General features: G+C 60.9%; 8 protein-coding genes across 8 annotated transcripts; 4 read left to right on the forward strand and 4 right to left on the reverse strand.

The window, feature by feature from the left end:
- Window positions 1–2,837: 2,837 nt before the first annotated feature.
- Window positions 2,838–4,180, forward strand: C7974DRAFT_175330 (uncharacterized protein). The gene is made up of 4 exons (XM_046136236.1): window positions 2,838–3,100; window positions 3,150–3,440; window positions 3,488–3,675; window positions 3,721–4,180. The coding sequence occupies exons 1-4, from the start codon at window positions 2,996–2,998 to the stop codon at window positions 3,890–3,892; spliced, it is 756 nt and encodes a 251-aa protein (XP_045998381.1). The 5' UTR covers window positions 2,838–2,995; the 3' UTR covers window positions 3,893–4,180.
- A 1,157-nt stretch (window positions 4,181–5,337) lies between these two features.
- C7974DRAFT_452975 (uncharacterized protein) lies at window positions 5,338–8,325 on the reverse strand (the record flags this gene model as incomplete). The annotated part of the gene is made up of 2 exons (XM_046145846.1): window positions 5,338–8,068; window positions 8,280–8,325. Coding segments are annotated over 2 exons (2,415 nt in total), but the record flags the coding sequence as incomplete, so codon positions are not given.
- A 274-nt stretch (window positions 8,326–8,599) lies between these two features.
- Window positions 8,600–11,273, reverse strand: C7974DRAFT_412597 (uncharacterized protein; the record flags this gene model as incomplete). The annotated part of the gene is made up of 4 exons (XM_046143661.1): window positions 8,600–10,499; window positions 10,575–10,949; window positions 10,996–11,108; window positions 11,154–11,273. 4 exons carry the CDS (start codon window positions 11,271–11,273, stop codon window positions 8,600–8,602), a joined length of 2,508 nt encoding a protein of 835 aa, XP_045998383.1.
- Window positions 11,274–11,595: 322 nt separating this feature from the next.
- On the forward strand, window positions 11,596–12,655 carry C7974DRAFT_175449 (NADH dehydrogenase iron-sulfur protein 3 mitochondrial precursor). Its single transcript, XM_046136237.1, has 3 exons — window positions 11,596–11,787; window positions 11,834–12,499; window positions 12,547–12,655. Exons 1-3 carry the CDS (start codon window positions 11,656–11,658, stop codon window positions 12,595–12,597), a joined length of 849 nt encoding a protein of 282 aa, XP_045998384.1. The 5' UTR covers window positions 11,596–11,655; the 3' UTR covers window positions 12,598–12,655.
- Window positions 12,656–13,141: 486 nt separating this feature from the next.
- Window positions 13,142–13,804, forward strand: C7974DRAFT_310315 (uncharacterized protein; the record flags this gene model as incomplete). Its single annotated transcript, XM_046138265.1, has 1 exon — window positions 13,142–13,804. One exon carries the CDS (start codon window positions 13,142–13,144, stop codon window positions 13,802–13,804), a length of 663 nt encoding a protein of 220 aa, XP_045998385.1.
- A 61-nt stretch (window positions 13,805–13,865) lies between these two features.
- On the reverse strand, window positions 13,866–15,462 carry C7974DRAFT_175454 (uncharacterized protein). Its single transcript, XM_046136238.1, has one exon. The coding sequence runs from the start codon at window positions 15,216–15,218 to the stop codon at window positions 13,926–13,928; it is 1,293 nt and encodes a 430-aa protein (XP_045998386.1). The 5' UTR covers window positions 15,219–15,462; the 3' UTR covers window positions 13,866–13,925.
- A 1-nt stretch (window position 15,463) lies between these two features.
- C7974DRAFT_175455 (nucleotide-diphospho-sugar transferase) lies at window positions 15,464–17,349 on the forward strand. The gene is made up of 3 exons (XM_046136239.1): window positions 15,464–15,920; window positions 15,982–16,038; window positions 16,083–17,349. Exons 1-3 carry the CDS (start codon window positions 15,840–15,842, stop codon window positions 17,283–17,285), a joined length of 1,341 nt encoding a protein of 446 aa, XP_045998387.1. The 5' UTR covers window positions 15,464–15,839; the 3' UTR covers window positions 17,286–17,349.
- C7974DRAFT_358111 (uncharacterized protein) lies at window positions 17,328–20,743 on the reverse strand. Its single transcript, XM_046139629.1, has 2 exons — window positions 17,969–20,743; window positions 17,328–17,920 (listed from the first exon to the last, which is right to left on the reverse strand). Exons 1-2 carry the CDS (start codon window positions 20,562–20,564, stop codon window positions 17,442–17,444), a joined length of 3,075 nt encoding a protein of 1,024 aa, XP_045998388.1. The 5' UTR covers window positions 20,565–20,743; the 3' UTR covers window positions 17,328–17,441.
- Between the last annotated feature and the right edge of the window lie 615 nt (window positions 20,744–21,358).

Below are 21,358 nucleotides of genomic sequence, written 5' to 3' on the forward strand. Positions count from 1 at the left end.
TGTGATCGAATGACTGGGAGCAAGATAGTTTGAAACCTGCTTTATTCACAAGAGACTCCAATATCAAATCCAAGCGCTTCAGTTTTTCTATACCGTCTGTAGATCCTACTTGAACAAACAACCCACCTGATTTTTCTTTCATGTACAAGCATCTTGTAGACCATGGCCTGTACACCTACACAGACATATTGTCTCAAATCCGATGTGTCATCTCCGAAGAGCATCTGTCGTATGTATGCAACAACCAGCAAATGCCGCTTTCGATCCTCGAAATTGCTGGCCTGCTTTAATGTGTAGCTGGATAATGCTAACTCAGGACAGGCGGAAAGGCAATCAAGATAGGGTGCAGTGTATGCATAATGTAGGCTAGCAAATGACCAGTCTGCGTTGTGCTTCCAGGCTGGGAAGTGTGGGAGGGTAGGAGACTTAAGTAGGTAATCAATGTGTGAGAACAAGCGATCAAATTCGTCTATCGAGGTACTCCACGCCTTGGCGACTACTCATACCACTCCTGTGTCAATAAGGTTGATCCGCTGCTTGGTTCCGATTGGTCTATCAAGTCCATCGCCCTTCATGCAGGGAGCTGTATCGGTATTCCAGCAGGAAGGCACAGCATATGGTTTCGGTCGCAGTTTCTAAATGAAGACTGTTGAAGACTCCGATATACGGAGAGCTGTTGAAGAAGGAATGAAAGCAGGTGGTGAAATTACTTAGCTACACGCTTAAGTTTTTGGTCACAAATGAGTTGTGCGATTAGAGGTAGGAGGTTAGAACGAAGTGTTTGAAAAAGGCCTCAATCACGAGAGCTAAACAGTCAGCAAACATGTGCTCTGATCAGGAATAATCGATCAATGGCTGAAAATGGCGCACCTACTGCTCCAGGTCCTAAGTGGGCGGTGAAGATCCACAGCGCTGTCATTCACAAGCAAGACCAACGACAGGTTTCAAGAATCGTTTCGCACTAGTATAGGATCGCTCTCCTCGGTCCATGATTTTCATACAAACGGCAGTATAGACGGGTTGTCTCGCCGACGAGTGAGGCGGAGAAAGACGCTTGCCTCCATGTCGACGATCACGACACGGGACCTCGGGTGTTTGTGGCTGGTGGATGCTGAGCTTACGCTACGCGCCTTCGAGCTCGAAGGAGTGTCAGTAAATTGGTGGTCGGCCTTATGAAAGCAAAGCTGTCGCTTTTCAATCTAGGGTTGTCGCAGTGAACTGCTTTGTTGAACTGCGGATGCAGGGTGCGTGCAGCGGGAGGGAGGGGGAGCCAATGCACACCCATGCACCCCGACCTTGACAGCCGCGTCGCCGTGGCTGCGGTGAGCTCCGGGAGATGCGATGCAGCCAACGTACTGGCCTGTTGTATACATCCATCATCTTGGCTGGTCCTGGCAGTGTGGGGCAGATTGCTATGCAATAGTCTGGACTCACAGTGAGCAGAAACACTCAACACTCGTATAGTGGTGAAGTTCTCCGAAGCATCAAGTCGATACGAGCTGCAGCCACAGGCGCTCGCTCGAGGCGCGCAGCGTAAGGGTGTCGCACTTCACGCACCCCGCCTCAACACATGCAACTCATAAGCTGTGTAGTCCTCTGGACCAATCAAACCACGATGCTTATCAGTGTGCTCGCTCGCGTACCAATCAGCTAAATCACGTCTTCGAGACAGGCTGCTGCGTGAAAGCATTCCCCGCATCCTGCGTGCGCCTTGCTCGGCTGTGTTGCTGCCGTTTGGTGGCGGTGAACGTGCTCTTATCGCACTGATGGGTGGGAGCGTTGGATGAGCACCTGCCCAGGTAGGTAGGCAGCTGTCAACACTGTCAATAAGCAGGCGCTACGGCCGCACATCAATTCCAGCAGCAAGACGTGCAGACGTCGGTTATCGAGCATGATGCAGCGCTGTCGTGGAATTGAGGATCATCAACGACATTCGTGGTGTTTTGCAAGTGATCCACAGCACGGTCCACTGGCGCGATGCAAGGAATGCCATTGTTTAAACATGGCATTCAGCCCCACGTGTTTGCGATGCTGCCCACTTCCCTGCTCGAGTGGTGTGCTTATCGCCGGGTGGTCTGGTGATCTTTCGAAGCACATCGTTCTGGGCATGATCGCTCAAAGAGGACCGACTCAACCCTCGAGTCATCCGGAGACTTCCTACTTTGTCGCTGGCTACAAATCGGGTCTGGCATGTTACGCAGAGCACAGTGTGACGGTCTGAGTTGTTCATGTGGGCGTGTGGAGTTGTCGGCGGCTTTCAGTCTCACGAGACTCGAGAAAAGAAAGCAGAGTTTTGTAGGACCTTGGAATGAGTGGGCGAGGCTGGGGTGCTGCCTGCTTCAATTTCGAGACGATCGAGGATCGGAGATGTGCGCGATGTGTGCACGGTTGTGAGCGCCACAAACGTTGGCAACCGCGTCAACAAGCCGGCGACAACCACCACAACAATGGCAGGAGCGACTGCAATGCGCCGGACAATTGACTCACAACCGGTCACATTGACGAGCACGCAGCGCGCGATTTATGTACCTGCGACATCGCGCTACGCGCTATCAACTGCGCGCAAAAAACGTCCAAGCGGTGTGCGCCGCGGGATTGCGGTGCTAGCGCCACCGGTGGCGCCTCGACCCCCATGCCGTCATGATTTCCTGGTCTCCATGGGACCACTGACTAGGTAGCGCAAACCCAGCTTGCCGTACCAATACTCAAGCTTTTCCACGCTCCATCCCCGACCCGCCTATATTGCTCCAGCATGCAGCTGCGCGCCTCCGCTCTGTGACCTCCACCCCCCGGCAGGTTCCCAGTTCCAGAGCCCTCAGATATCGCCCTCGGTGCCCCGAAGTGTCGCGCCCCACTCGGCTGCCTCCTGCTTGCGTGACTTCTGCACAGGCGATCGACGCCAAACAGACAGCAGGCAGCGTGTCCCTTAAGAGCCGCAATCGTCACGCCCTCCTGTCCTACCTCAACTCCGCCGAGTCTACGCCTCCCACACACCATGACGCGCAAGGAGGTCTACGCCGTGGGCCTGGTGTTCACGCTAGTGTGCACTGCGATGACAGTCGCCAGTATTGCCTCGCCGAGGTGGATATCGTACCGTCCAGTATGTCCGCCCTCCTGTCGCATAGACGTAGACTGACCACGTGCTGCAGAATGGCGAACGAGAATACTCATACGGCCTGCACTCGCGCTGCTCGGCCAAGACTGGGCACTGCGTGCCCTTCCCTCGCACCACCGACTGCGACAAAGACGCTTCATTCTGCAACATGTGGCGCACCGTCGGCTTCCTGATGAGCTTTGGTGTGGTCGTTGAGCTGTGCACGCTGGTCAGCTTCGTGGTCATTGTGGCTGGCGGCGTGCAGAGGAGAGTGCAGGGCTGGGGTGTTGTGGTGGGTGTTTTGGTATTCAGCGCCCTCATTCAGGGCGCTGGTATGGCTATTGTGGTATGTCTCATCTACTCAGCCGCGTCGATCTGTCTAACAAGTGACAGTCATACGTCTTCGATCACGACGCACGATTTTTCTCAGGATTCCTACTCGACTCCTCCTGGTCTATGTGCACCGCATCCTGGACACTTCTCGTTCTCACAGCGCTGGGCATCACCGCATCAGCGTACTACCTGCCTATAGAGGGCGATTACGAGCTCATCCCAGAAATGGACATCGAGCCTGACGACCAGTGCGTACACTCTCATCCAACACTAGACTACGCTAACAGCCGCAGACTCCTTTCCCGTGTCGCAGCCTGGGACAACGGCTACAAGCACATCGGCTTCCAATACACCAACGACCCTCCCGAACGAGACCCCGACATGATGAGCATTGCCTCGTTCCAGAGCAGACAGAGCATATCGAATTCCGTACGATCGCCCTCGATGTCGCGGCCGACGCGGTAGTTGACCTACCCCGGCCCAGTTCGCCTTGACGAGATATTATTATCACTTGCATGAGATTGTAATGGCGGTTTTCTTCTAGCATAACGGCGGAATGACTGCGTTTGAGCGTTGTTTGGCGCTGGGTGCGTTTTCTGCAGCGGACTGATTGGGCGCGTTGCTATTGTTATGCCGGGTTTTGCATGTTCGCTTCCTAATGATACCCCTCTGCTACTCTTCCTGGTGGTTTTGGGCAAGCGGCTGAATGTTTGGTACGTACTACAAGCGTGGAGTTGCAATCGACCGCATTTTCGTCTCTGAGTTTGACCGTCTGCACTGTGCTGCGCGTGAGATGGACTGGTATTCGAGCGTGCTCCTTGGTTGCTCTCCAGCTCGACTATACCTAAAGACGTAGCCCGCCTCTTGCACTCCACAGAAGCAGGACATCCAAAGCGAACCACCCACCTCGCTGCCCCTCTCTCACCCCCGGCAATCTCCAAACGCCCCCCAGACAACCCACAGCTCCGAAAGAGACCCCGACCGCCACCTCTCGACTCTCCCATCGCGGCTCAGTCCCAGCCACGCTTTCACCAGAAACACTACGTTTTCTCCATCCATCCTCTCAGTGCCCTTTGAAGACGGGAGACAGCGATCGCCCCCCGCCACCGCGTCCTGTCACCATCGGCACGGCAGATCCACTGATCGGAGTTCATCGTTTGAAAGGGATCAGGCGCTGCGGGCTCGATGTGTGGCGTACTGTCGGGCTGTGGATGGCGGTGCAGTCGAGGCCGCGGACGCGTGGGAGCGGTGAGTGCAGTGCAGTACAGTGTAGTGCAGCGCAGTAAGGAACAGTACAGTGCAGTACAGTACATGCAGTGCGGCACCAAGACACGCACGGTACGCAGACCTACCGGAGCAAACCCACACGCAAACCCGCACGCAAACCCGCACAAAGTATCTCCGTAACCATCTAGTACTCTCTACATTCTACACAACCACCCCACAACCACTCCACACCCACGCCCCCACGCCACGCTGCTCGCGCGCCTCATCCCTGTTCCACCGCGTCTGCGTGCCGTACCGTACCGTACCGTACCGTACCGCGTAACGCTACCCGGCGCGCTTACGTGCCCTAGTCGTTACCGGTGGTCCCGCGCTGCGCTGTACCTTGCTCGTGTAGTGAATCCTGGGAAAGGGTCGTTGGGCGGCGTGGGATGGGTCTTGGACGGCGTGCCCTGGATCTCGGACGCCGCGGGCAGGAGCGTGGAGACGGGCTGCCTGGGGCTGCCTGGGGCTGCCTGGGGCTGCACGGGGCTGCTACGAGGTGGATTGGGGCGTGTGCAAGGACGTCATGCGCTGGGATGGCGAAGTGTGCGCGAGGGATGTGTGGAGGGCACGTGTGCACGCGGCACATGGCACGCGGCACGGGGAGTGATGATGGAGGGTGATGGAGGGTGGTGATGGGGGCGGGTTGGTCAGAAGGAGTGTTATGAATTGTGGTTTGAATGAGTGTTATGAGTCGTGGATTGAAGTAGTGCCATGAAGTGTGGTTTGAGTTGGCGTTATAAATCGCTGCGTGGTATGAATTTTGTGAGTTGGTGCGTGGTATGGATATCCTATTTCCAACAACAACGACTAGCGACTAGCGGCCGGCGAGGTATACTACAACACGCTGTGCCCGGCGCAGAGCAGCCTGTCTCGTGCCACGAGTACAGTGGAGTACAGTACAGTACAGTACAGTACAACACAGTCTCGCTATCTATACAACAGCACTCCCTATCCACACAACACCCCAACCCTATCAAAACAACAACTCCCCTCTTCCCCAGCGTCAGCACCGCGCAACCTTCCGATTCCGCTTCAACAGCGCGCCCAGCTTCCGCTCCAACACCTCCTGCTCCCTGCGCGCCCCCACCATCGCAGCCTCAGCCTCCTCAAGCCCCAACACCGCCCTGCCGTCCCTCGCATCCCTCGCGCGATCCCTGCCTGCAGCCCTGTCTCTCCCGGAGCCACAGCCATCCACGCCGACACCCACGCCGACACCAACGCCAACAAGCCCCTCGACGCCACTGACCCACACGCCGCCCTTGTCGCCGCCGCGCACCACGGCGACGCCCTCGATTTCAGCCTCGCCCCCGCGGCCGCCGAGCACGACGCTGCGCGCTGCTTTCTCGAGACACGCGGCGTGCGCGCCGCGCCCAGGGGGGGCCTGGACGAGCGCGGTGCCGGCGGCGGGCATGCCGCCGACGGCTGCCATTTCGGGGCGCGGGTGGGCGGGCGGCGGGGAGTCGGTGGCGGGGAGCACGAACTGGTTGAGGTAGGCGGCGGCGTCGGCGGGGGTGGCGAGGGCCGGGCCGTGGTCGAGCGGCGGGAGGGGGGGCTCAGCGGCGAAGAGCGCGGGGTCCGAGGACGGGGATTTGGCGTCTTTGAGGGCGGGGGCGCGGGGCGCGCGCGGCGGGGGGTGGAAGCGCAGGTAGCTTGCGAGTTTCTCGATTTCGTGCTCGAGGGTGAGTGCGCGCTCTTCGAGCTCGGCGGTGAGGCCCCAGAGAAATCTGCCGTTGGGGGTGATGAGGGTGTAGGAGTCGCGCTTGCCGTCTTGGCCTTTGAGGCGGACGGCGTCTTTGTCGGCGAGGGCGTCGAGATCAGCTTCCGAGAGGTGAACTTTGAGATCCGGGGGTAGTGTTACTTGCCCGGACGGGGTGTTGCGGAGAGAGTGCAGGTAGCTGGACGAGAGCGGTTTGAAGAATTCGAGCTGCGACATGAGCAGCTCGCCGCTCTTCTGGAGGTCGCTCAGTACCGACTGCGCGCTTGGCTCGCGCCGCTCCTTCACGTCCTCGTGCTGGGGTTCAGGTTCGGGCGTCGCGCTCGCCGAGTTGTGCGCAGACTGAGCCTTGACCGTTGCCACGGCCGGTGCTTCGAGCGGGTCATCCTCGACGGTCGCGCTCTTCGGCGAAGCCGGCTGGCTTCTGGCGGCCTCCTTCATGGCCGAGGCCATCGCAGCGACTGGCTTGGGCGTCGAACTCGGCTTCTTGGCCTTCTTCTTGCGGCCAATGATGGGTGCTTGGACGACCTCAACGTCAGACCCCACCTCCGCTTTCTCCTTCTCCTCTTCAGTGCGCTTGCGCTCCTGCCTGTTCTTCTTTGCCTGCGCTTTGGTGATCTTCCTGACTGGTGCGGATCCGACAATGGTGGGAGGTGGGGAGCTTGCCCTGGAGACCATGCCCGATGTCATTGATGCTGTGTCGGAGATCAGCTCGCTGGCAGGGGTGCCGGGCTGGTTCAACGATGCAATGCTCGCTTGTCTGGATCTTAACTTGTCCACGGTGGGAATCTGAGGAAGAGGTGGCGGCGCCACATTGGGCGTCTCTACCTTTGGAGTGGACACCAAGCGCAGTGTTCGAGGCGCAGCCGTGTGCTTGATGGGGGATGGCGCAGCTGCGACAGCTGGGCTGGCGGGGACCGAAGGAATCTTCATGGCAGGGATGCTGCGCGCGTTCTTGGTGTGGCCAGGTGTCGTAGCAGGCACCGGCTCCTTCTCGACGACCTTTGCAGCTGGAATGTCAAGTTTCCCGGGATGGCGTTTGGCATTCGCTGTTGTGTTCGCATCAGTGACATCCTTGGGGGGAAGCTTCGAAGCACTCTCTTCTGACGACTTCTCCGCCTTTTCAACCTTCTTTGCTTTAGCTTTCGTTGCAGCCTTCGCAGGTGTTTCTGGTGCCTTCTTCTCCTTCGGCTCAGGCTTCTTCGATGTGTCCGCCGCTTTACTTGAAGCTTCCGTCGTGTCTTGTGATTTATTCCCTTTAACAGTCGCCCTGGTCGGTGTCGCAGGCACGACACTCGCACTTGCAGCCGGGGCATCCACTTCGACGCTTTTCACGGCCTGTTTCCCTTTCTTTGTCCTCGCCTCCGACTTCACGGGAGTGACTGGCACAATGGGTATCGCGGGTATGATCGTAGACGAAGCGGTCCGTGACATTGGATGCGAGCCGGTGCGCGAGCCTTGAACAGTAACGTCCCCAGCGATAGCCCTCACCGCTGGAGCAGTGAAGCCTGGCGGAATGGATGGCGTTGACCGTCGCGGCTGTTCGAAAAACTGCCCAGCCAATGGCGTGCCAAGCGGACGTACGGGCTCGTTTTCGTCGTCGTTGACCAGCGCATCGACTTCGAGCGTAGCTTGCTCTTCATCGGCGAATGTACCTACTGAGTACACCGTCAGCAAGATTCCGTCAACATTAATGCAACAGTGAACAATAGGCAACGCTTAAGCAGATACATCAAGTTACAAAGGCATTGAGAATTCGTCAAGACATCTCTCGCATCTCGTCACTTCAAAGGCAGAAGATCAAAAAGCCATCTCTCTATTAGAAAGTAAGCATGCCGACGATAGCGGCAGGAAGGGGACGTTACGTACATGCGATGGCAATGACGAAGATGACGAGAGACGAGAGACGAGAGACGAGACGAGAACCAGGCGTCTGCCAAGCAGCGCATCCACCCAAGCAAAAACATGACAGATGCAAGGTATTGAAAATCCATGAAATCGTGCCGAAGCATGACTAGCCCGTTCATAACGCCGGGCATAGTGCCTTGCACTTGGTATGCCGATGCAGTGCCAAAACCATAACGCCTCATAACGCTGGCAGTGCCTTGCACTTATGCCGAGTCGTTGCCGCAAAAGTACAAGACAGTCTCTGACCAGGGGCCGACTAAGTATGTGAAAGAAGCGAAAGTCTACCACCTTCCGGCGCCGCCGAAGTTGTTGTTGTTTGCGTAAAGAGAAGAAAAGCCATTCTGGCCCTGGCCATAGGGGCCCTGGGCCATGTTCGCCTGATGGAGCCTCGCCTGTAAGATGCTCGGGTCTTGCATATCAGCCATGCCACCTCCTCCAGAGGAAGTGGTGTTGGCGTGGCGATGTTTCTTGCCCTTCTTCTTAGATTTCTGCGAACCAGACTCCTGGTAAGCGCCAGGCGAGGGTCCGTAAGGGAAGTTCAGCAGGCCAGGGGCGGGGGATGTAGAGGTCGAGGGGTGTTGGTTGAGGAAAGAAGGAAACATTGACTCACGCTTACCAGAATCAGCCGTCCTAGCACCACCGTCCATGTTCCTGTTGCGGAGCAGATCCTGATACAGTTCATTGGTGCTTCGGTTGGCGTTTGCGCCGTAGGGCAGACCGCCGGTAGCGAAGCCGTGGCCCTGCGCAAACATGTTGGTGCCGCCAACAGGCGGGGTGCCGGTGGGCTTCAGGCCCGGCGGCGGTCCCTGTACGTTGGTGAAGAAGTGTCCGCCCAGAGCTTGCTGCTGCGGCATCTGATTGAACTGGTTCGCGTTCTTCGGCATCATTGAGTTTTGCTGGTTCATGAGCTTCTGGTTTGCGACGGGCTGGACGTTTGCGGACGCCGAGGCGCTGTCGTTGGCGAAGCTGAAGCGGGAGGTGTGCCTGCCGTGGCCTGTTGGGTTTGCGTTGAGGTTCTGCTGGTTCTGGCCGCCCTGCAGGGTGGAGAGAAGGGCGGCAGACTGGGGTCCAGATTTGAAGTTGGACAGCAGGAGCTGCTGCTGCTGCGCTGGCGTCAGGGCGCGGTTGTTCAGACCGAGGTTACTGAAGTCTTCTGCCAGAGCGCTGCCGAAGAGGTTGCCGCCGAATCCCTGCTGACCTGGAGGAGCAATGACGTGTTGATTCTGGTGGTTGCCCGTGGGGTCGTGACTCCCTTCGGGCTCGCCGCCGAGTTGGAGGCTGCCTCCAGCGGTGGCCTCGTTCTCCTCAGGCTCTGCGGCTGCGGCTGCGGCTGCGGCTGGCTGGGGCTGCATAGCAGCTTTCGCCTCGGCCTCGGCCTCGCGCTGGTTCAGGAGCTCCTGCTCTTTCTCCCGCATGGCGCGTCGTTTGGCGCCTCCATTGGGATCCAGAAGCTGGGGGAATTCGATAATGGCCTTGAAGTCCTCGTCTGAAAGCGCGGCGCTCGAAAAGACAAACTTGAAGTCGGAGTTGCAGATGGCCTTGAGCAAACCCTCAAGGCCGGTTGCTTTTGGCTTTACAGGCTTGGGCTCGGGCGACGCGTTCTTGGACTTCTGGGCGGCCTTTTCCTTTGCCTTTTCCTTCTTGCGCTCCTCCTTCTTCTCCTCCTTTCTGGTCTTGGGTTTTGGCACTGGCTCCTCTGGCTTGGGCGGCTCTGGCTTGGGCGGCTCTGGCTTGGGCGGCTCTTCCTTCTTCGGCGCGGGCGTCGGTGCTTTTGACTGCGCGGGGGTGGCGTTCTGCACCATGGGGCTGGGATGCGACGCGATGGTCGAGCGGCTGGCACGGCGCTCGAGGGCGGCCTTGCTCGCCCAGCCGGCGGTGGCGGGCAGGCCCGGGGCCTCGAGGGTGGGACTTGACCCCTCGTTGCTGTGCTGGCGGCTCATGGGCGCGGCGGCCGTGGTGACGGCGGCGGAGACGGGCGGGCCCGGGTGGGCAGGCGGGGCGGAGCGCGACGTGGCGGACTGGGCGGGCTGCTGGGTCTGGATCGAGTTCATCATGGACAGATCCTGGCGCGTGAAGCTCTCGTTGTCCTCACCGGGCTCGTGCAGGAACATGCAGTTGCGGTTGTTGCACTGCTCGCCGCGCAAGTAGGCGGAGCAGTACTTGGTGGTGCCGTATTGGGCCCTGGGGGTGTTAGCATGACATCGGTGATGACTTGACTACAAGCTGTAGTGACGTGAATCGTAGCGCAACACTTACCTCAGCACGCGCTCGCCGTTCTGCGAGCCGTCGACGGCGGTGATGCAGGCCTCGGCGTCGTCCTTGCGGGCAAAGGTCACGTAGACGCCGACCGACTGCTGGTGCTGGGCGTTCTCGCGGGCCTTGCTGACGACGATCTTGATGATCTTGCCGTACTGGCCAAAGTAGTCGGGCCCGCGCAGCGTGTCCAGCAGGCGGTCCTCGCGGATGGTCGGCGTCAGGCCCGTCACGTAGACGAGGTTCTTCTGCACGACGCGCAGGCCGGCCAGGTGCTTGCGGCTGAGCGAGTCGGCCTCGGCCTTCTGGGCCTCCTTCTGGCGGATCTGGGCGTTCTTCTTCGCCTTCTGGGCAATCTGCTGCTTGTGCTTGGCCATCCTGTGCGCGTTAGGCGGGTGGAGGGGGGAAGAGGGGCGCGACGCACTCTTCGGGGGTGATGTTCTTGAACTCGATGGTCGAGTCGTCGTAGGGACGGCGACAGGCCGGACACAGGCCGTTCATGGTGGTCTTGATGTTGTTGTAGCAGAACTGGCATATCTGGGGGGGTCAGTGGCGGTCTGATGTCGAAAGTGGGCGGCGTACTTGGTAGCCGCAGGGACACGGGCGGAAGCTGCGGTCGGACAGGTCGAACTCCTCGACGCAGAGCGGGCAGCACTCGTCCTCGTCGTCGTCGACAAACTGGTCGTACTGCAGGCGGGACATGGCGGCGGGTGTGGTGGGCGCGGTGGGCGGTGGGCGGTGGGCTGGTGGGCGATGCGTGGGCGCTGCGGGTGAAGTGGCCACCGGGGGCGGGCCAGGCGTCGAGCGGCGGGCGGCGGGGCGGGCGGGCGTGTGGTGGGCGAGGGAGAGCTGGGGCTGCAAAGGACGCAAACAAACGCCGGCCGGGTCGAGTCAAGGAAAGATGCGCGGGTGGTGATGGACGCTGGCCGTCGCCGCTGCAAGAGACTGTCGGCGCGCACGGACCAGCTCGCAGCTCGCATTGCTGCTACTCGGCTTCGTGAACGTCAGGACGCCGCGACTTTCTCCCGCCTCCGCCTCCACCCCCCTCCAGGACCACCGCGCCGCCCCGACCGCCTCTCACACCATGGCGATGCGCCTTGCCGTCAGCCGCCCATTGGCCTGCGCTGCGCGCTGCCCGGCCGCCCGCGCCCTCTCGACCACGGCGCTGCGGGCCAAGGACATCGCGGGCGCTGCCTCCGACACGCCCAACATGCGCGTAGGCTGCCCATGCCCCCCGCGCTGAAGCCGCGCTGACCGCACAGTACGCCCCGCGCGGCCCCGCAGAGACGCTGCGCCGCGCCGTCGTCAACCCCGTCGACAGCCTCAAGACCAAGGGCGAGGCGCTGCACAAGTACGGCAACTACCTCATGGCCTGTCTGCCCAAGTACATCCAGCAGTTCTCCGTGTGGAAGGACGAGCTCACCATCTACATCGCCCCGGCCGCCGTGCTGCCCGTCTTCGCCTTCCTCAAGTACCACACCGCCGCCGAGTACACGCAGATCTCCGACATCACCGCCGTCGACTACCCGACCAAGGACCAGCGCTTCGAGGTCGTCTACAACATGCTGTCCATCCGCCACAACTCGCGCCTGAGGGTCAAGACGTACGCCGACGAGGCCACCCCCGTGCCGTCGCTGTGCGACCTCTACGACGGCGCCAACTGGTACGAGCGCGAGGTCTACGACCTCTTCGGCGTCTTCTTCGTCGGCCACCCGGACCTGCGCCGCATCATGACCGACTACGGCTTCGACGGCCACCCGCTGCGCAAGGACTTCCCCATGACCGGCTACACCGAGATCCGCTACGACGAGGAGAAGAAGCGCATTGTCGTCGAGCCGCTCGAGATGACCCAGGCCTTCCGCAACTTCCGCGGCGGCTCGGCCGCCTGGGAGCAGGTCGGCACCGGCCAGGACACCACCCCGGAGAGCGTGAGTCTTGTGCGTCGTTTCCCTGCTGCTGTTGCTGACCCCCGCAGTTCAAGCTGCCCACCCCCAAGCCCGAGCCCCCCAAGGACGAGAAGAAGTAGAATAGACTGTAAATACAATGTACCTCTGCAATTCTCAAACCACGACACGATGCAGCACCACACATACTTGCCACAAACCTCGTGATCCCCCTTCGCTGACTAATCGCTTTGATATTCCCTGATTCGCCCACAGTCGGCCCAGACCTCGCACTTCCCCGCCCCAAGCAGCTAGCGCGCCCCAGCCCGACGTCAGGCACAACGTCAGGTACCAAGGTATACGATGCAACGCAACCTCGCACTCCCCCGCCAACGCAGGGCGTGCAGGCGCTGTGTGGCTGCCCGGCAGCGCTGTCCGGGGGCCGGACTCACCACTTACGTACTCACGTACGATGGATGAGGGGTGGATAGAGCACGACATGGACTGAATTAGTGATCTCACGAGCGATGAACAGTAGCCGCAGGACAGCGTATAAAGCAGCCACTGCCGCCCTCCCTTCACCTCATCATGCACTTCCCAACACACCTCCTGCCTCTGCTCCTCACCACCATCACCACCATCACCCCGTCCGCAGCCACCCCCCACCCCCCCGCGGCCCCCGCCAACATGACCTCCCCTCCCAAAACCCAGCTCATCCGCACTGGCCCCTTCGCCCTCACCGCCCCGCCCCAAACAGACCTCTGGCGCAAACCCCCCGCGACCGACGTCTCCACCGCGCCCACCCACCCGGCCACCCTGCCCACCTACCCCCTCTCATCCTTCCGGCGTGCGCGCGTGACGTTCTCGCTGCCGCCGGCGGGCGAGTTGAGGCAGTATGATCAGGCGGGGTTGGTGTTGCGGTTTGACCGCGACGGGGAGGGTGGTGAAAAGGGCAAGTGGGTGAAGACGGGGATCGAGTGGTACGAGGGCAGGCCGTGGGTTAGTACGGTTGCGTGCGATGCGTGGGCGGATTGGAGTGTTGTGCCGCTCGACACCAACACCTCTACAAACACCTCTTCCACCGCCGACGCAGAAACACGCCCCTCCGCCACCATCGAAGTCGAGCGCCACGCCGACCCCCTCGGCTCCAGTCTCTGGGTGTACCGCGTCCTCACCACATCTACGGGAGAAACACGCGTGCCCCTGCGCGAAATCAATTGGGTGTTTGCGGCCACGGAGGGGTGGCGGGTTGGCGTTGGGGGGCTGGTGGCGCGGCCGGATCCCGAGGGGAAGGGGGGCGAGCTGGTAGGGGAGTTTGGGGGGGTGGAGGTCGAGGTTGATGGGGAGTAGTCTGATTCGGGCAGCACGCAGTTCTGCGAGGAAAACGGCGTTGAGGGGTGGGGTTGGGGTCGGTGGGTGAGACTGAGATTGGGGATTCGAGGGGCCACAGAGAAGGGACAGCGATGTAGAACTACCAATCCGTTCGCTTGCTATAGTAGAAATTGCTAAACACCTTCGTCAGCAAATGCTCCCCGTACGTGCCCCTGCCGCCCATCTCCTCCCTCCCACTCCTGCGCACGCACTTCTTAAGCGGCCGCACCTGCGCGTCGAAATTCGGCTCGAAGAAGAACGGCACCGACACGCGCCCAGCATACTCTGGAGAGTGGTTCGCGCGGTGGATCACCCGGTGCAGCGTGCTCTTCCACACGCCGTTGGTCCAGCGCTCGATCATGTCGCCGATGTTGACGACGAAGGCGCCGCGGACCGGGTGTGCGGGCAGCCAGGCGCCGTTTTTGAGCTGCACTTGGAGCGCGCCGGGGGTCGGGTCGGCGAGGAGCAGGGTCGCGCAGCCGTAGTCTGTGTGCGCGCCGCAGGAGAACTGGGAGGGGTCTTCGTCGGCACCGATGACCTCTCCTTCTTCTTCTCCTTCTTCTCCGTCTTTTTGCTGTTGTTTCTGGCGTTGTTTGTGCAGCGCCGACGCCGGCAAAGGGGGGTAGTTGATCATCCTGAGCACCCAGAAGCTCTCGTCGCAGTGGCGCGCAAACACGTCTTCGTCCTCGTCCTCGGCCGCGGCGTTGGCGTCCGCCGGCCCCAAGTCCAGCGCCACCCCCATGGCCCGCACCAGCGCGCGCCCCACCTCCGTGACCTGTGCGATGTACTCCTCATACACGCCCCTCAGCGCCTGCGGCCGCTCGGGCCACAGATTGGGGCCCTGCAGCGTCTTGCGGGTGCCGGGCCCGCCGTCGCCGTCCTCGAGCGGGCCGTCCCACGGCCGGTAGAAGTCAATCGCCTCCTGCACGTCGTTCAGCCCGCCCGTGACGTTCTCGCCCAGGCCCTGGTACCCGCGTGCCGAGTCGCCGCCCTCGGGGCCGCCGGCGTCGTGGCGCTTGATCTTGTTCTTCTCGGCGAGCGGGAGCGCGAAGAACTCCCGCGCCAGCGAGATGATGGCGTCGAGGGTGCTGAGCGGGATGCCGTGGCCGGTGAGGTAGAAGAAGCCGTAGTTGATGCAGGCGGCGTCTATGGCTTTGGCGGTGGTTTGGCGGGCGGAAGCTGTGGAGTGCGGGTCCAGGAAGGGTGAGATGTCGATGATGGGCAGGCCGGATTCTTGGGCGGCGGTGATGGGGTGGGCGTAGCGCTCGCTGGTGTCGGTGGGGTTGGTTTGGGGGGTGGTGGTGGAGTCTGCTGTAATAGTGGGGGTGTGGTCCGGGGTGGCGTGTCTGTCGCGTGCGGTGCTCAGGGCGTCGAGCATGTCGTAGACGGCCATGTCTTTGACTCAATTGATATTACTACGTGAAGAGAAAGTGTGGTGTCGTAAAGTCGTCTCGTAAAGTCGTCATGTGATGGCCATGGTCACATGGTCACGAGGTGTTAGCATCGGATGGTGGTGCAGAGTCGCGGAGCAGAGACGCGAGCCTCGGCTGTTCTTGCCTCGTCTGGCCCTGTTCTTGCCTGTCTGGATTGTCCTTGAAATTTTCAATTCAGATTATGGACAGCGACAGTTGTCACTACGATCAGTGAATAGTGTAACTGGAGTTGTTCATTGACCAGTCACAGCAGCCAGTTCATTGCCTTGATCTGAGCCAGTCACAGCCAATCAAGGCGCCGTTGCTATGACGAGGTACTACCTACTTGCAGTCTGACCGCTTCACGTATGGCAATGTCTCGTGAGACCGCCATCTCGGCAATGGCTAGTGATGCCAACGCTCGTCAAGGAGTACGGCATATGTATAGATGTCAAGGGAGCCCTTTAGGCGCCCGAAAGGGAGGCACTAGGCGGTGAGCCCCACCACGCCGTAAACAAGGGTCCAGCAGTTCCTCGTACCCAAGGGGCCAGATACACAACTGCTCTCGCCTTCACGTCTCTCCCCAAACCACTCCCAGCACGATGAGTCTGCAAGCGCCCTCCCTGTCGCTGCGCTCCAAGAGCCCGTCGCGCAACAGCGGCGCCACCAAGGCGGTGATCCTGGTACGCTTTGAGCTCTGATGCTCCTCCGAATGCTCTGAATGCTCGAATGCTCACACTGCAGGTCGGCGGCCCGTCGCGCGGCACCAGGTTCCGCCCGCTGTCCATGGAGCTGCCCAAGGTGCGCGCTCCCGCCCCGCCCCGTCGCGCCCGCTGACCCGCCAGCCGCTGTTCCCCGTCGCCGGCCACCCCATCATCGAGCACTGCTTCCGCGCGGTCGCCGCCGTGCCCGAGATCAAGGAGGTCTTCATCGTCGGCTACTACGAGGAGTCGGTGTTCCAGCCCTTCATCAACACCGTATCCACCACATGGCCGCAGCTCAGCGTCAAGTACCTGCGCGAGTACCAGGCGCTGGGCACCGCCGGCGGGCTGTACCACTTCCGCGACGTCATCCTCAAGGGCCGCCCCGAGAAGCTGTTCGTGCTCAACGCCGACATCTGCTCGTCGTTCCCGCTGCAGGAGATGCTGCGCCTGTTCGACGACAAGGACGCCGAGGCCGTCATGCTCGGCACGCGCGTCGCCAACGAGTCGGCCTCCAACTTCGGCTGCATCGTGTCCGACGCCCACACCAAGCGCGTGCTGCACTACGTCGAGAAGCCCGAGGGCCACATCTCCAACCTGATCAACTGCGGCGTGTACCTGTTCGCCACCGAGTGCATCTTCCCCGCCATCCGCTCCGCCATCAAGCGCCGCACCGAGCGCCCGCGCCTGCTGTCGTACCCGTCGTCGGAGAACCTCGAGTCGTCCTTCTACCAGGGCGACGACGACGACGAGGACAAGGCCAACCTCGTCATCCGCCTCGAGCAGGACGTGCTGTCCGACATTGCCGACTCGCGCCAGTTCTTCGTGCTCGAGACCAAGGACTTCTGGCGCCAGATCAAGACGGCCGGCTCCGCCGTGCCCGCCAACGCCCTGTACCTGCTCAAGGCCTTCCAGACGGGCTCCGAGGAGCTCGCCGCGCCCTCGGCCAACCTGATCCCGCCCGTCTACATCCACCCCTCGGCCCACATCGACCCGACCGCCAAGCTGGGCCCCAACGTGTCCATCGGCCCGCGCGTCACCGTCGGCGCCGGCGTGCGCATCAAGGAGTCGATTGTGCTCGAGGACAGCGAGATCAAGCACGACGCCTGCGTCATGTACACCATCATCGGCTGGCACTCCAAGGTCGGCGCCTGGGCCCGTGTCGAGGGCACCGCCCTGCCCGTGACCAGCCACTCCACCAGCATCATGAAGAACGGCGTCAAGGTCCAGAGCATCACCATCCTCGGCAAGGACTGCGCCGTCGGCGACGAGGTCCGCGTCCAGAACTGCGTCTGCCTGCCCTACAAGGAGCTGAAGCGTGATGTGTCCAACGAGGTTATTATGTAGGAGGTCGAGGCCGTATAAAAGCATCACATAGCATGAACGAAATTGACGACCAGAAGTGTTGCGGTGTGATGTATGCGTGTACTAACTGCTCCACATAGCAACATATCCAAGTATCAGATCTGTCACCCCGCCCTCTACCACATCAAAGACACCGTCTCAAAGCCAGTCCGGCTCCGCGTCCTCGTCCTCCGGGTCCTCCAGCGGCAGCGAGCCTGCGTCCGACGGCGACGACAGCGGTGGAGATTCCTCGGGGGCCGCAGCACTGGGTCCAGACTGTGCGTGTGCGTGTGCATGTGCGTCTGCGTCTGGCGCCTCTGCAGATACTTCCCTGACAAAACCTCCCTCCGCATCCGCATCTCCACCCACCTCCTCAAGCCGCTTCTCCTCCCCGTCCGTCTCCGTCTGCTTCTCCGTCTGCTTCTCCGCCTGATCCTCCAGCGCCGCAAACGCCGCAGGATCTTCCCACTCGCTCTCCTCATCCGAGGAATCCGCATTCCCTGCATCCCCTGCATCGTCGCTGCTATGCGACGGCGTGCCAGACGACACGGTGCGCCGTGGGCGCAGCGAGTGCGCTTCTAGGATCGCGCTGCCGAAGGAGGGGTGCCGCGTTAGGGTTGCGTGGGTGGGGCTGTTTGCTGTGAGGGTTCTGCGGGGGTTGGCTGCGTTGTCGTCGGGGAGGAAACCGTCTCCAGTGTCGTCGTCTTCGTCTTCGTCTTCGTCTTCATCGTTGGGGACGAAGCCTCCGTCGCCGTCACCATCGCCACCGCCGTCGTCATCGCCGCCGCCGTCGTCGTCGGGCACAAAGCCCCCGCCAAAGTCGATATCAGACCGCACCGGCCGCGACGGCTCGACAGCCGCTGCGTCCTCAGGCAGAAACCCGCCCGCCATGTCCTCCGTCTGCCGCCGCTGCTCCGCGTAGTCAATCGACGCCTGCACGTCCACCACCGCGCCGCGCTGCCCATCAATCTCAATCGCATTGACGCGCTGCGCAATCCGCAGACCCAGCCAGAACCGGCGCCACAGCCGCAGCGCCTCGGCACGGCGCGCGTCGATCTCGGCCTGCTCCTGCTGGTACTCCATGCCTTCGATTGTCGCTTGCACGGCGGCGCCGTACTCGGCCGCCACGACAACGCCCTGGATCACCGCCGTGCCGTGGCGGCCCTTGAAATTAAACCCCGTCACCGCGTCCGCGCTGTCGACGTGCAGCAGCCGCGCCGCCTTGGCCGCGAGCTTGTGCCGGATGTGCACGCCGCCGGGCGGGCACATGGACGGGACGTAGAGATCGAGGTTGCCGTAGGCGTTGCGGGGCACGCGGCCGCGCACGACGGGCGGCGGCACGTACAGCTGTGTCTGGAACTCGGCGTACAGCGCGGCGCCGGCGTCGTCGGGCTGGTCGTCGGGGCGCTCGTCGGGGCCCAGCGACGGCAGCCGGCCTTTCTTGGGCTTCGCGTGCTTGAGCGGCTGCGCGCCCGCGCGCACGTCGCGGCCCATGCGGTACCATTTATCCCCCGAGCGCACGGTGTGCACGTTCGTCCGTCTGTGGATGGGCTCCATGCGCGGGTTCATGGCGCTGCCGACGTTGACCTTGCCGACGACGTCGCGCGGGTGGATGACCTCGTTGTGTTTGAGGTGGCGCTCGAGGACGTACACGGGGTGGTTTTTGAAGTCCTGGACGTTCTTGGGGATGCCCTCTGCAGCGACCTTGCGCGCGAGGATGGCTTCCTCAGCGGCGTCGCGCGGGAGCGGTGTTGGGCGCGCGAAGTAGGATGTGGCGCGCGTCCACCACTGTGGGCCTCGGGCGGTGGATTCAACGCGGAATTTGCGTGTCTTTGCATTGTAAGCTTTGGCGTAGCGGCGCGTGACATCATGAGCTGTGTAGTCGTCTTCGAACGCTATAGCGTAGGTGAGGCTGTTCTGCGTGTAGCTGAACGGCGGTTCAAGCTTCTCAGGAGCATTGATGGTGAATGTTGACAGTGGATCTATAGGTACCCACTTTTGGTGCGCGGAGTTGAATGCTTCCACCCAATACACTGGATACGGCATGTGGAACGCCTTCAGCCTTTTTGGTGCGGTGCCTGCTTTGTTCAACACCGGATGACGCTCGCCCATGATCTTCTCCATCCGCGAGAGCTTCTTGTTCCGCCCGGACGCTGGGCTCTTCGCAGGGCTTTTGTTGTACGGGTCTATAGTGATCGTTCTCGCAGGTTGACTCGGCTTTTGGGGGGTGGATGGTTGCGCTGCAGATGCAAATGGCAGCTCCTGTAGCGAGCAGACAAGACGGGCTTCAATACCAATACTACGCAGCAGAGCACAAAACAGCTGTCCGCCGACATCACACGAGCCCTGCAGTGTGCGTGCAGCTGCACGAAAGTCGTCTTTGTCCATGGCATTGTCGAGTTCATCGAAATCGGAGAATGGCCGCACCTCTGCCCCTGGCTCTGCCCACTTCGGCTTCGACATGCCCTGCGCAGTAGCCTTGAACCTCTTCGACCACATGATCTTGAGATCGTTGAGGGCATCTACGAAACGTTTAGATGCCGAGTACTGTGTGAGGTCTGGGTTTGGCACGAGGCTCGTCAATATCTTAGGCTCCACCAGTCTGCGCAAGGCAGACTGTACCCTCGCATCATTGCACCATGCATTCCGACGGTGGACGTGGTATAGCAGGCACAAGACATGCATCTTGTGTATGTCCAGCCGTCTTTTTCTGTCCACTGAAGTGATCGCCCGCCGCCGCACTTTCTTCTTCGTCGACACTTCTTCACTCTTATTGCCGCCTATTGTGATAGAGACGTCGCCAATCTGAGGCGCGGGTTTCGGCTCGTCCTCTTCACTATCTCCGCCGTCGCCCAGCGCATCTTCCCACTCCATGTCGCTGTCATCGTCAGACTCGTCTGAGTCTTCGATTGTCTGTCGCGCGCGCGCCGGCTGATGTGACGGCACAATAGGTGGAGGTGGTTCGTATGGGAGAAGGGCGGGCGGTAATGCCGGCGGTGCAGGCTTTGGTGGGCGCACAGTCGCGGACTCATGCTTGACCACTGGCACCACCGCATGGGCTGGACTCGAGCTCCTCTGCGAATGCGCTGTCTTGCGTTTCTTCAGAGGTTTCTTGTCTTGCTCCTCTGCCGCTCTTTTGGCAACGCGCTCCTCGTGCAGCATCTCGCGCACAGCTTCAGGCAGGCCATCTTTCTCCTCCTGCTGCGTGTTTTGCCTGCGCAGCGACCGCCGCGGAGCTGGCGCGTCGTTTGTCTTGCGCAGGCGGCCTCGCGTGCCGGCCATGGTTCCTAGCGGCCGTCAAGTATGTACGCAATGCGGGGACAGTAATCAGCGCTGGAGTGATGCGCTTGAACAGGATCGATGGGACTCAAACAGCCCATCGCGCATATTAAAGGTACTTCCTATGGGGAGCGGGGACTTGAAGCTCATAGCAGTGATGCGCTGTGATGAGTCGATGTTGCGCCGGATGCCTGCGCTGACTGAACCGCAACCGATGACGCAACCGAATCGCGAACTCACGTGAGGGGCTTGTCATTCACCCATCAGTTTGGACCACGCCAGGCATTATCACCATCAAAAATCTTCGATTTCTAGGAACAGTCCCTCTTCTGATAACAACGAGCTTTGGTGCGATTGTGCTTGTCGTACTGAAGTATACACTTGAAAATGGAGATATGGTGCACCGCAAGCTGGAGCCGGTAAGTACATGCTTTGTCGTGGTATCTTCTCGACCGGTATCGATTGTTCTACCACGCATCATTATGCGTCTCCAAACCCGGATTCTGCGGGTGGTTACATTCTGTCGCACCTGCCTCTTGCGCAAGAGCAGCTGCACTGACAGTCCCGTCTTCATGAGGCTCACACAACCCTATTGGTAAGACAAAAACATTCCTGTGACCACTCGATTTGGGCTTTGCTGCTCCTCTGAGCTACACCGTGCGGGACTCCCCGCCATATATGGTTACATGGCGTGCGAGCGCGGATGCTCTCCCGCGCGGCTGCCAGCACGGCTGCCGGTGATGTGACAATGCAACTTCCGCTTGACAAGCAGAGCGACTCCCTATCTAAGAAAATGC

This window comes from Boeremia exigua (assembly GCF_020726555.1).
Source record: "Boeremia exigua strain MPI-SDFR-AT-0100 chromosome Unknown C7974scaffold_5, whole genome shotgun sequence".
NCBI lineage: Eukaryota > Fungi > Ascomycota > Dothideomycetes > Pleosporales > Didymellaceae > Boeremia > Boeremia exigua.